The sequence below is a fragment of the Aegilops tauschii genome, chromosome 4, assembly GCF_002575655.3.
Source record: "Aegilops tauschii subsp. strangulata cultivar AL8/78 chromosome 4, Aet v6.0, whole genome shotgun sequence".
In the NCBI taxonomy this organism is placed as follows: Eukaryota; Viridiplantae; Streptophyta; class Magnoliopsida; order Poales; family Poaceae; genus Aegilops; species Aegilops tauschii.
Window position 1 is genome coordinate 155,691,918 of NC_053038.3, and position 13,872 is coordinate 155,705,789.

At 47.9% G+C, this 13,872-nt stretch overlaps 1 protein-coding gene across 1 annotated transcript; it reads left to right on the top strand.

The window, feature by feature from the left end:
- The first annotated feature begins 5,757 nt into the window (after nucleotides 1-5,757).
- LOC123493649 (protein FAR1-RELATED SEQUENCE 5-like) lies at nucleotides 5,758-7,180 on the top strand. Its single transcript, XM_073497580.1, has 5 exons — nucleotides 5,758-6,091; nucleotides 6,219-6,455; nucleotides 6,704-6,714; nucleotides 6,817-6,990; nucleotides 7,079-7,180. Exons 1-5 carry the CDS (start codon nucleotides 5,758-5,760, stop codon nucleotides 7,178-7,180), a joined length of 858 nt encoding a protein of 285 aa, XP_073353681.1.
- The last annotated feature ends 6,692 nt before the right edge of the window (nucleotides 7,181-13,872 follow it).

Consider the following 13,872-nt stretch of genomic DNA (forward strand, 5'->3'; position numbering starts at 1 on the left):
ATGATATAGCAAGTGGTAGGTAGCGCAGCATGGCAAAATAACGAACAACTAGCAAAGCAAAGATAGAAGTGATTTCGAGGTGTGGTCATCTTGCCTGCAAGGTTCTCAGAGTTGTCGAAAACTTGATCCTCGTAAGCGTACTCAACAGGTTCCTCGTTCACGAACTCGTCTCCCGGCTCTACCCAAGACAAGAACACAAGCAATGGAACCACAATCAATCACGGAAAATGCACAAGCAACATGATGCAAAACATGAATGATATGCAAGATATGATATGCGATGCATATGCGTGCTCCGGAAGAAAAATGATGAACAAGGCAGTAACTTGGCAAACCAAGCATGCCACTGGAAAGGTGAGATTATTTTGGTTGAAATCGATATAAAGATCACCGGAAACGGATGCACGGTTTGCAAATGGCAAGCAAAACAAAAATGACACGAATCTGTGATTAACAGCATGATATCACATAGAATGCAACAAGTAACAACGCTACATCACTTCAACATAGCAACAAAGCCTATGGCAGTAATCTACAAGAGATGCTTGACAAAAGATGAACACTGAGCTACGGCTAGATCACAACATAACAGGCTCAAACAAGCATGGCAAAAGTGCAAAAGATAACAGGATCACAGACTTGATGAAATTACTGGACATGACGGAAACAGCATCAGGTAGCAATGTTCAAAGCACAAAATCGACATGGTACGGGTATTTAACATGGCACAACAAGGCATGGCAGTGTTCTACTAAATTCATATGACAAAAGTCCCTTACTGACCATAAGCCAAAAAGGAGCAGAAGATATGATGGCAACCATGTAAACATAGCAATTTTCGTTAACAGGTTCCAGACAGCAGAAAACAGAGCATGGCAGAAACAATAATATGAAGGCATCTTGGTGAGCTTGATGCACTCACCACAAAGAAACGCATGACAAAACAAGCATACCTATAGCAAGATGGAATGTTTATGAATCTATCCATGGCAAGAACAAAAGCATAGCATGTATGGATCAACTACAACAAGCTTGGAAAAATTGAATATCATGTTAAGAATCTGCCAGAAATATTTTATAACAACAGTAGAGCAAGATTGAGTCATGCTGTGGCACTCCATAATTGCAAACAAGTGCAGGAATGGATCAATTACAATAATATCTATAAAACATCCTTACTGAACATCTCCAAAATATGCATGGATCTCTCTGTAGCATCAAGTTTACATGGCAACAAAATAACAGCAGACAAGGACTTGAGAAATCACCAAGTCCCTGAAATCAGAAACATTACGGAGCCTAGTTTGCATGCTTGTTCTAGTCACCACAGAGATCACAAAAATACAACGCATACACCACTAGAAAGATGGCATGCCATACAGCAAAACACATGTAGAGCTCATGCCCATAAGATGCACAGATTAAATGCAACAAAAATAACAAATCTCCAAGTTCTGCTAAGAACCAGCAGATAACAGCAACTAGCACTCTTGCACCAGAGATTTGGGCATCAAGATGGCCTCTAATGAACATGGTGCAATGGAACAAAATGTAGATCATCACGAGGCGAACAATTTGATATATTACACGCGCGTAACAGAGCTATATACAAAGAGTTATGACATGATGAACAGGGGTATATAATGTGAAAATGCAAAAAACTTAGAAATTTCGGGGAGAGAAAAGGAAAGTCAACCGTGGGCTTCCTCGAACCAGATCTGGCCGGGGCCGGGCCTCGAGCTCGCCGGCGGTGGGTGGCGACGCCGGAGGAGAGGAGGGAGAGGCCGGAGGGAGGCGGCCGGAGGTCGGGCGGCGCCGGGCGCCGGAGGAGGAGGACGCGCGGCGTCGTGCGGCGGGGGGCGGCGTCCGCAGCGGCGACCGGTGCCGGGCGCGGCGGCGCCGGCGGGAGGCGAAGGCGGCGGGCGACGGCGCAGAGGCGGCGGCACGGCACGGGCGCGCGGAGGGCGAGCGGCGGCGGGGCTGGGCTCGGGCGGGCCCGCGGCGGGCCTGGCGGGCCGGCGCGGTACGGGCAGCGGCGGGTGCCACGTGGTGGCTCCTGGTTCGCTGCGGCCGTCGGTGGAGACTTGTCCGGCGCGGACCGGACGTGTCCGGCGGCGGCGGGGGAAAATGCTAGGGTTTGATCTGCGTATTATTTCGGGAGGGCAGGCATATATATAGGTAGAGGGAGCTAGGAGAGTCCAAATGAGGTGTGGTTTTCGCCCACACGATCGTGATCGAACGACCCAGAGCATGGAAGAGAGTTTGCTGGGTTTTGGGCTGTTTAGAGAGGGGGTTTTGCTAGAACACACAAATGGACTTTGCGGATGCCCGGTTAACAATTGGAGTACCAAACGACCTCCAAATGGAATGAAACTTGACCGGTGGTATACCAAGGCCACTTGACAAGCCTCGATCCATTCCGAGAACGTTTGACACCCGCTCACGAAAGAAAACAAGAGGGGTGCGCCGGAGGAGATGGGAGCGCCGGATTGCAAAACGGACAACGGGGAAAATGCTCGGATGCATGAGACGAACACGTATGCAAATGCAATGCACATGATGACATGATATGAAATGCAAGACATGAACAAAATGCAAAACGAAAGACAAAACCCGACCACGGAGGGAATATCATAACACATAGCCAAAAATGGCAAGAGTTGGAGTTACAAATATGGAAAGTTACATCCGGGGTGTTACACAAGCACCGGTCCACCCACATACCAAATTATCAAAGTAACGAACGTGAATCATATGTGCGTGATGAAAACTAGCTTGACGATAATTCCCATGTGTCCTCGGGAGCATTTTCCTTCATATAAGAAATTGTCCACGCTTATCCTTTGCTACAAAAAGGATTGGGCCACCTTGCTGCACTTTATTTACACTTGTTACTTGTTACTCGTTACAAATTACCTTATCACAAAACTATCTGTTACCGATAATTTCAGTGCTTGCTGAGAATACCTTACTGAAAACCGCTTGTCATTTCCTTCTACTCCTCGTTGGGTTCGACACTCTTACTTACCGAAAGGACTACGATAGATCCCCTATACTTGTGGGTCATCAATGGTCACTTGGGAAAGTCAAATGGCTGATTAAATGTAGAGCAAAGACGTAACAAACCTGATCAAATATTGCAATGGATTGTGAATTACCTAGAATAGCCACCAAGAAACAACATCAAAATAGGCGTTAACGATATTTGTTTTAAAAGATATTCTTATTCAGCAACATGTTGAATAACAAAGCTTAAGAAAGAGAAGACCCTAAAGGAAAACAAACCATATTTGTGTCGCCAAATAGATACCCTATAGGTTTCATATATCTGTCATGATAGCAGGTAGGTGCCGATACATTGAATAACATCCATGGAGGAGTCAACATATTTATGTAAATTTTTGATGTAGCCAAATGAAGTCAAATAGGTAAGGATGACCTATTCTTGTGTTAGTAGGTGGAAGATATCGTTACCTTGCAAATAAAGTCCAGAGTGAACAATGAAGTTTACAAATCAAATCAGGAAGCTTTTATAACTGGGTGATGATTGTATCAGATAGATATAAAGCTAGCTGCAGCCTGCAGCTTTGGTTACACCTTCATCTATAGTGCAGACATGATGTAGTTTTCCATCACAAAGCAACCATTTGGAGTCACGTATTGATAAATGACTAAATAGGAGCGTACTTTTAAGACATAATCTAGGTCTTGAACTGTTTAGCTGGCAATATAGATCAGGAAAGCTTGTTAGTACAATATCAACACATTAGTACATCTTTTCTAGGATGCAGAGGAATTGATCACGAGCACACAGGGTCTCAAAATCTGACCCACCGAATATGGCATCGTTATCCGTTTTGTCAGAGAGATGTTACCGGGGTTGGGCCACATAGCCGACATGGAAAAGGAAAGGAAAACTAGTAATTCTCATGTACGGTGGACCTGAACTACGTGGATATTCTAGGCCATCGAGAGGGGACGTCAGAGCCGTGGCTCGAATCGTCGGTGAAATTCTGATCCGTGAATCAATCGTGCTAACGATGTCATTGCGGTGGAGTAAATGCAAAAAATGGGCAGGTGGGGTGAGTTGTCTCCTACCTCCATTAGTTGATGTTCTGGTCTGGTAGTATCGAGAGAGGCTCGGCGGCGGCAGGTCCATCCTTTAGGGTTCCGGTGACCCGGCTCCGGCAGCCATGGAGTTCTTGATGCAACCGGCCAACAGGTGCTAATCTTGCCCCTTGTGTCTGCTTGGTGCGCCCTAGTTTGATTTGGGTTTCTAATTCGTCCAAGATCTAACTTTTCCTACCGTGGGTGTATTCGTGCAGTAGAGCGCTGATAGAGGAAGTGAATGACAGCGACATACCAATGCAACCTCTTCGCTATCCTGTTCTGTCGATGCCGGCCGGAGAGCTGCCGGCGGCGAGTGCATCGAGTGCAGATGCGCTCATCTGCTCGGCGACTACTGTCGCAACATGCGAGGGTGCAGACCGGCCACAAGCATCTGAACACTCCATAGAACAAGTTGAACCACAGGCTCAAGGATGGACATGAAGGTATGTTTTCCTGCCGCGACCTGTAGATATTAGCTGAATTGTCACATTAGTACAGTTGTTGAAACCGGATTCAGCTAAATTGGTAGATTAGTACTATTGTTGAAACGGGATTCAGTTCAATTGGTAGATTAGTGCAGATGTTGGAGCCTGAATCAGCATGCAGATACAGGTTGTATTTTGCAATGGCTGAATAAGTAGTCCTGGTTGCCGTCAGTGAACCCCTAGAGTAAACTAGTTCAGACAAGTGAAAACAGAGTAGGCAGGATGTGGGGGGGAGCTGTATTAGAGAGTGGTGGCCTGAAGTGAGCCCATGGATTGAATGCACAATGAAATGGTGAATAAATATAGGATTTAGAAAAAAAATACGTTTGTAAACTGTATGAATAAAAAATGGTAGGGATTATGTTACAGTAAACTGCTCTTAGTTTAGCATCTGAGAATCTAATTTCTGAATGCACATTTGTGTGGCCGCAATAATTCAGGGTACGGATTGGAGCTGCTGCACCAGGGCATGGCCCCAACCCAAATAGGATGACAGCATTAGAGAAATCGGTCCGCGTTTTTGCGGAGGCACCCGGTGAGAATGTCATTGTGTGAAAAATAGGGATCAGCTTCGATACACTTGGAGAGGCATATGATTTTTACAATTTGTATTCCTGGGAGAAAGGATTCGGAATTAGATACGGGAAAAGCTTACTAAATGTCAACAGGACAAAGGGCATGCAAGAGATAGTCTGCGGTTGTGCGGTAAGATTTCCTTTGCTCATTTGGTGCTGACTTGTAGTTTAATTTTTCTAATTATTTTATGAATTGTCTGATAATATTTTTGGATTAAAAAATGTACCATGGTAAACCAATCGTGGAGAATACTCGTTCCTGATGATGTGAATGTCCTGCCTTGGTTAGACTGCTACGGCCAAAGGATAATGGGTGGTATATAGCAGAGCACCGGGACGAGCACAACCACTCATTGTCTCCGACATATGGGCAAACATTACACTGGCCATCCCACAAACATATAGACGTATACAACAGAGATTTTGTGAAGCAACTCAGGGAAAATAATGTGAACCTGTCGAAAGTGTACAGCATCATACAGAGCTTTTTTGGGAAGATGGCGAATGAACCGTTCACGAAAACAGCTTTGCGGAACTTGTGTGGAAAAATTGGTCGCGACTAGGCAGAGGATGATGTCCGGAAGACAATGGAGGTGTTTCAAGAGCTAGGTGCTAAGGATCAGCAATTCACATACAGAGTGCAAGCCGACAAAGATGGAAGGATTGGTACTCTGATGTGGGAAAATGGAAACAGCAGGCTACAGTACACTTTCTTTGGGGACGTGGTGACATTTGATACCACATACAGGACCAACCTGTATGACATGCCGTTCGGGCTTTTTGTTGGAGTTAACAACCACTTTCAGAGCATTATACTAGCCGGCGTGTTGGTAAGGGATGAGAAGGTCGAAACCTTGAAATGGGTTTTCTCAGAATTTGTCAGAATGATGGGTGGGAAGGCGCCACAAACAATTCTCACAGGTAAAAACTGGATTACGGGTATAATGCGATGAGTTTGATAACAATGTCTAACAGATTTAGTACCTCTGTGTTTTGCATACCAGAACCGTGCAATGGAGGTTTATACGGAATGTGATGCCAAGCACAGCGCACCGGTGGTGCAAGTGGCACGTGCTTAAGAAGGCAAAGAAATCGTTGGGTCAACTGTACTCAAAGAAGAGTGATTTCCAAGCAGAATTTCACAAGGTTGTTAATCACATGTTGACGGTTGATGAGTTCGAAGAAGCCTGGAAGTTCCTAACTGATAAATATAACCCGAAGTCAAATGAGTACATGACACAGCTATATGAGATCCGGCACAAATGGGCAAAACCTTACTTCAAAGGTATGTTCTATGCAAAAATGACTAGTACTCAGCGGACTGAAAGTGCGAACCATATGTTGAAGAACTATATGCCCCCGGGCTGCCCAATGCACCTATTTGTGAGGAAATACATGGTGTTGCGGTTCGACAAGGAAGCAGAGGAAAATTATGAAGAAAAACATACCAGAATTGCAAGATATACAAGTTGATAGTTCATTTTTTGGCTGGTCCCCCTTGTTGATATCTCTGACCTACATTTGTATTTGCAGGGGAGGCCACTGTTTCGAGCTAACATGGCTACAGAAAGGCATGCTGGCAAGATATAAACCAGAGTGATGTTCGAGCAATTTGGGCATATAACATAGGAATGTGTGCTTACCAGGTGGAAGAGGTAGAGAAAGGGAAATCATATGTTGCAATCCATACCGATGCAGCACGGAGAGAGAAGTGGTGCATGGTTTCATACAAGGTTACCGTGGTGGACGGTGGAGAGGAATTTGACTGTGAATGCGGCCAATTCACTCACATGGGACTGCTGTGCAGCCATATTCTAAAGGTACTTACATTGACAACATTTAGTGAAAGATTTTTGTGGTTAATTTGTTTTCCAATCATTTACTCATGGAACGAATTTTGTAATGTAGGTTCTAGACTTCATCCATGTAACAAAAATGCCAAAGAAACACATAGTGAAGCGTTGGACAAGAGACGCCCGGGACATCCTACCTCCACATCTAAGCCAATAACAGAAGGACAATGCTAACAACAACAACAACTCATTTAGTTACAGGCATATCAACATGTACATGCAAGCGATGGAGCTCGTACGAATGGGGGATGCAAGTGTACAAGCATATGAACGGCTGGTAGCACTGTTCAAGCATTGTGCTGCAGAAATGAAGCCATTTGCGGATATTAGAGACAGTCTTGGCCTGGAGGACCGCATGGCTGAAAATGGTGTCGTTGTGAACCAAGATGAGGCAGAACCTGAGCAAGTGGGAGTTGATATGGCGACCCATGGAGCGATGGTCAACAATGATATCAACTCGGGAAATGAATCAGGGAATATGCTGGAGGGGTTGTTGCCTCCCGCCAAGGGGAAGGAATTGGGTAGGCCTACAACAAGTTGGGAGAAGGCGCCATACGAAGGCTCAGTAAGAGAACAAGATATTGTACGACATATCAACGTGAAGGACATAAGCGAACTACGTGTCCTGATCGCGGTGATGTGCCGAAACAGCCTCGGAAGCCTGGAAGATGCAAGAATTGTGGCGTTGAAGGACATCGCAGGAACAACTGCCACAAAGCGGCTGAGCTCGGGCTCAAAATATGATCGTCTGAGTCGTTTGTGTAATGTTGAGCTAGAGCGACTGCTGTATTTTTATTTACTGATGTACCCATAATGCTTATGAACTTGCCTGAATAATAACTGCATGACAAGTTGCCTCGCCGTGTCTCTGGGTGTCCGTAATTGTCATCGTTTTATTTGTTTTTTTGGACCACAACTTTTTTGAGTCGTTTGTGTAATGTGGAGCTAGACGGACCGCTGTATTTTGACTAGAGCCATTAACATAAGCACTGCGACCACCAAAAGGGCGCCTACTAACATAACAAGCACCTTCAGGTCGGACAATGGACCTGGGACGCCCGAGCCTTCCCCTTCCATGGTTGCTGCTCCGCTCGGACATCTGGCACAACCTCCCCTCTGCGCCTCCTTTGCTCGACTGGTTCGCCAGATATAACTCGACGATGCAAGTAAGCTGCTGGTAGTATATGCGTGGGGACAACCTAACAATCTGCAACCAGCTGGTTACCGAGCAACTGCGCACGGTACTCTTCCGAAGATCTCATGTATCCATAGTCACCTCTGCAAACAGAAAACCTAATCAGACATCAGTAAGAAAAAGAAAAAAGATGGTTCAACTCCATTATGCACACAAACTCACATCCTTATTCACACACTTGTAGAATCGACGACCAGCGTTCGGTCCAGACCGAGCAATCCAACAGTACACCCGTCCGCACTCTGTACAAGGAACGAGGGGCAAGATCTCCTCCTGGCCTACCGAGGACGATGATGCAGACATGGTTGAGCTGCTAGTTGAAAAGGCTCGGATACGATTGTGTACATCTACAAATTTGTGCCATGAGGCCACCACTGGGACGGAGCTGAATAAATAGCGTGTCGCATAAGATTGATGGGTCACTCCAATGGGAAGATGCATTAAATGAAAGTACGAAGCTATCGCTGTTCATACAGAATCTCCTTGGAGACGGCTCATATCGTGGCTGAATTTCTGATCCGCGACGTAGAATTTCTGTTCCGCGACGGGCCTGAGTAACGGCGTATCCATTATTGCATCCGACTGCTGGGCCATGGGCCGTAATAACAATTATGCACCGGAAATTCCACCTGGAAATAGCCAACCACCCTGGCCCATCACGAGAGATGCGAGCGGTACAGATAACGAGACCACTGCAGCTCGTGATCACATTAGCACTTTCGATCTTTTCTATTCTATCTTTGCTATTTAAACCGAAATTCGTGATCCGGTGCTTTCTACCTTTGCTATTCCAAATGAACTTGGCAATCAGACCAAAGCCCTTACCCACTTCATATGACAAAGAGAAAGCTCTGCAAGTTCAAAAAAAGAGAGACAAAGATCTCGAACATATGGGAAATAATCATATTGGTATGCATCTGTAGTTGTAACCATGAATCCATGATACAACATATGTCCTTTTGGGATCAACAATGCAATAGAAAACGTGATCAACTGTATGTGACATGGCCTGGCCAACATGAAATGATCTTAGAGCAAACGGGGGGATACCAAGTTGTGGTGGGAGACGATGCGAACGATGCAACTCCACAAACGGACTGTGTAGCGGGGGCGCCTGAGGTCATTTCAGATCCGGCGGCATCGTTGTGTTGGGAGGTCGTCCTTGAGGAAACGGAGTCATCACACTTGGAGGTGGCCGGGCGGGCGGTGCTAGGCGCGTGTAGGCTGCAACGGGGGCATCTTGGTCCCGACGCCAGTGTTGTTCCTCTCATCGATGGACCTGGCCATCTCACTTGGATTCGTGGGGTGCGGCAGGTTGCGTGCCTAAGTCTAGCCAGCGAGAGAGAAGCTCTGTCCTTTTCACTTTCTCAGCAGATGGCAGTGGCGGTGATCCCACACCAGATCTGGCTGGGGCTGCCTTTGCGAACTCCACGCACGGTGGAGGTTGTGGCCTATGCGGATTTGCGACACGAAGAGCTCTCCCTATGGAGTATATTAGATGGACTTGTCGGTTACTGAAGCCTGGAGGTCACGTAGAAGGGGAAACAATCGGTAGCTTCCTAAATCACACGATTTCTTTAAGATTCCTTTTATTCTTTTTCTAGAAAGCTGAGGTGCCAAAACTGTTTTCGTGGAACACTGCATGTTCATAATTATTGACGTGGAAGGATTGCAAGTGGTAGTGGGAACTGAATTGGTGATGTGGACATTGTGCATGTTAAGAGAATTGGAATTAGTGGGGATCAATTTCTTAAGAATGTTAGATATGATGATGATGATGATGAGTTATTATATCATTGAGTGAAAGAACCGCGGGTGAGTTTCAAGTGGATGGATCCTAAGTGATCAAGTCATGGATTATCGTGATAATCCATGACTTGGTCACTTAGGATCCATCCATTTGAAACTAATCTGTTGTTCTTTCACCTAGTGATTTAATAACTCATTAGAATGTAAAAAACAATCTCTAAATTGCTATTCTATGAAAACTTGTATAAAGATGTATGAATACGACATAAAATAAAAAAGAAATAGAATACGGAATAATAGTAGCAGCGCGGGCAGTGAGACGCGCTACTACTAGTTCGCCTGTTGCAGGACGTGCTATTACTAAGTAGATATAGCAGTAGCGCGTGTTAACAAACGCTACTGCTAACCTTTAGCTCTAGCGCCGTAACAGTAGCGCGGTTACCCGCGCTACTGATAGGCCAAAAACCCGCACTAATGCTAGGCTTTTCCCTAGTAGTGAGACTAGAGCATCACGTGCATGTCTTGTCTTGATCGCACGTCCATGCATCCAGTGCGAGTTTATACTTGCACGCATGCACGATGTCCGGTTCAGGTCTCGTGCATAGCTCGTGTCCCGCTACTGCCACGACTGGTCTGCTCTTCTTGATCTCGCCCACCGTGCTTTCGGTCTGATCAACCATCCGTACGCATCTCCGCAAGTCCCATGAAGATTGTTCCGAGTACAGCACGCCTTACACCGATCGAGCATCGGGCTGCTACTGCATCGCCCTGTGGTTCTCCCCGCGACTGCACCGACCTGCGCGCTGCCGCAGTGTTGCCCCTTCGGGTCGTAGTGTCACGGCCCGCGGTCTACAGCCACCCCGAGGCCGTCCTCTCCAGGTCGTCTCGTGGTTGCATTGACCCTCGCGCTGCCGCTACGTCGTCCCATCGGGCCGTAGCGAGCATGGCACACGGTCTCCGCCGTCGCCCGAGGCCGCCCCCGCGGCTGCACCGACTCGCGCGTCGTCGTTGCATCGCCTCTTCAGGCCGCAGCGCCACGGCACGCACTCCCCGCCACCCCCCCCCCCCCCCGTGGTCTTCCTGCCGTCGCCTCGACCCGCTTGCTGCCGCTGCGTCGCCCCTTCAGGCCGGAGCGCCGCGACCCGCGGTCCACCGCCGTCCCCGCGCGTCAACTTCTCGTGGTATGTGCCACACCGCCTCCCTTGGCGTGGGAACGCCGCCGTCCGCGCTGGTCTTCGCCATGCTGTCGGGTTCTTCGCCTACTTCAAACAACGCCGCCGCACTCCTAACCTAGCCGCCGCCGCTCTTCTTCGGCGCCGCTGCAGCTCGCTCACTCGAGCCGCGCCGCCAGTCCAGCCCCTTCGTCTTCGTCCAGCACCAGCCCATCGCTAGCGTCACCGTCATCTACCCCGACCACTTCGTCTACTCCGACCACTGTTGGTGACATCGGCTTCACGCTGATTGGCGCCACAACCGCCATCGAGTCTCCTCCTCTGCTGGCCCCTCTGACTACTCGACATGGCGTACAGCTCATGCAGGTCCCTCGTCTACGCATGCCCGGTGCTGGCAACACCGAGCCGTGCCTTCGTCCACGTCGTGTCACCGGGCCTGGCAAGCCTGGTGCGACGCTTGGTCAACTTTGTCTTCGTCCGTCTACGCATGCCTGATGCTGGCAACACCGGCGCGTGCCTTCGTCTATGATGTGACTCCGGGCTTGGCAAACCCGGCGCGACGCGTTGTCAACAACATCTTCTTCCCGATGCACCACTACTCCGACACCAATGCGCCCATGACTAACTCGGCGGCTCCTTACGCTCGCGGCTCCACAACGACTACTTCGACATCGGCTACCCTGACTCGACATCGACCACGGCGTTCTTCGCACGGCTACCTCGACCATGGCTACACCACCCTACGCTCTCGGCTGCTTCGACAAATGGCAGAAAGGGCTATCATCCGCTTGAGCAACTCGTCGGCTTCCTTTACAGTCAACATGTTCGCGATGCGACACCGTCCACGACGCTCCTGCTACGATTGCGGGAGGATGTCAGCCCGTCGGCTGCTATTCTCTCCAGTCTGACCGTCCACGACGCTTCTATTGTTCGCAACGTACCGCTACGACTGCGGAGGTATGTTAGAGATATATTTGGTCTACATATATTTGGTAGTCTTGGATTTGTAATCCGTCTCCTACCTTATCTCTAGGAAAGGCTTCTTGCCCTCCAAGTCTGTACTCCTATGTATACTCGCCCGTGAGGCTCAATACAATATCCATCAACTATTCCACCAAATCTCCCGCTCTCCCTGTTAGAATAGAGTTTGTAGAGATAGCTGTTTAAACTGTATACTATTCCTATCTCTTCTTCTGTTCTGTTCTTCCTCTCCAAGTTATATCTCCCTCTCTCGATGTATTCTGGAAGTATCCTAGCGATATTCCAAACCCTGTAAGCCACGACAATCCTTCCATAAATATACATGCGGCCCGAGCAAAGGGTTCAACGCTTCCTATCAAATCTTACATAGTCATCAGAGCCCTTCCTCTCGTACGTCTAGCTTTCCTGAAAGATCGATCTAGTTGATCGAGAGAGAAACCTGAAACCTATCCAGAGAGAGACATCGAGAGAAATCATGTCAGGCACCAACGCCAGCACCGCTGCTTCCACCATCGCTGCCACCAATACCGCCCTGATCGGTTCCACCATGAGTACACTGTCCACCCAATCCACACCATCCACCTATGCATCTTCCTCCTCCTACATCAGCGTCTCCTCTCTCGGGTCTCCTCCATCTGAGAAGCTCACGAGGACGAACTTCCTCCTCTGGAAGGCCATCGTGCTACCCCAAATAAAGGGAGCACAAATGGAGCACTTCCTGGACGCCGCAAGCCCGGCGCCCCCTCCTACCATCACCATCACCAAAGATGGGAAAGAGGAGCAAGTCTTCAACTACGCCCAGTCGATCTGGTACGCCCAGCAGCAACAGGTACAAGGATACCTTATGGGGTCTCTGTCACGTGAGATTCTTGCGCAGGTCGCTACTCTTCAGACGCCGACCGAGGTGTGGAGTGCCATCCACGCCTCCTTCGCTGCCCAGACGCATGTTGGAAATATGCCCTAGAGGCAATAATAAATGGTTATTATTATATTTCTTTGTTCATGGTAATTGTCTATTGTTCATGCTATAATTGTATTGTCCGGAAATCGTAATACATGTGTGAATACATAGACCACAACGTGTCCCTAGTAAGCCTCTAGTTGACTAGCTCGTTGATCAATAGATAGTCATGGTTTCCTGACTATGGACATTGGATGTCATTGATAACGGGATCACATCATTAGGAGAATGATGTGATGGACAAGACCCAATCCTAAGCATAGCATAAAAGATCGTGTAGTTTCGTTTGCTAGAGCTTTTCCAATGTCAAGTATCTTTTCCTTAGACCATGAGATCGTGCAACTCCCGGATACCGTAGGAGTGCTTTGGGTGTGCCAAACGTCACAACGTAACTGGGTGACTATAAAGGTGCACTACGGGTATCTCCGAAAGTGTCTGTTGGGTTGGCACGGATCGAGACTGGGATTTGTCACTCCGTGTGACGGAGAGGTATCTCTGGGCCCACTCGGTAATGCATCATCATAATGAGCTCAATGTGACTAAGGCGTTAGTCACGGGATCATGCATTGCGGTACGAGTAAAGAGACTTGCCGGTAACGAGATTGAACAAGGTATTGGGATACCGACGATCGAATCTCGGGCAAGTAACATACCGATTGACAAAGGGAATTGCATACGGGATTGATTGAATCCTCGACATCGTGGTTCATCCGATGAGATCATCGTGGAACATGTGGGAGCCAACATGGGTATCCAGATCCCGCTGTTGGTTATTGACCGGAGAGGCGTCT

Excerpts from the sequence above, each read along its gene's own strand:
- LOC123493649 (XM_073497580.1), top strand. The coding sequence starts at position 5,758 with ATGGAGGTGTTTCAAGAGCTAGGTGCTAAGGATCAGCAATTCACATAC. Across the intron at positions 6,092-6,218 it reads GCCACAAACAATTCTCACAG|CGCACCGGTGGTGCAAGTGG; the intron begins GTAAAAACTGGA and ends TGCCAAGCACAG. Across the intron at positions 6,991-7,078 it reads TGTGCAGCCATATTCTAAAG|GTTCTAGACTTCATCCATGT; the intron begins GTACTTACATTG and ends TTTGTAATGTAG.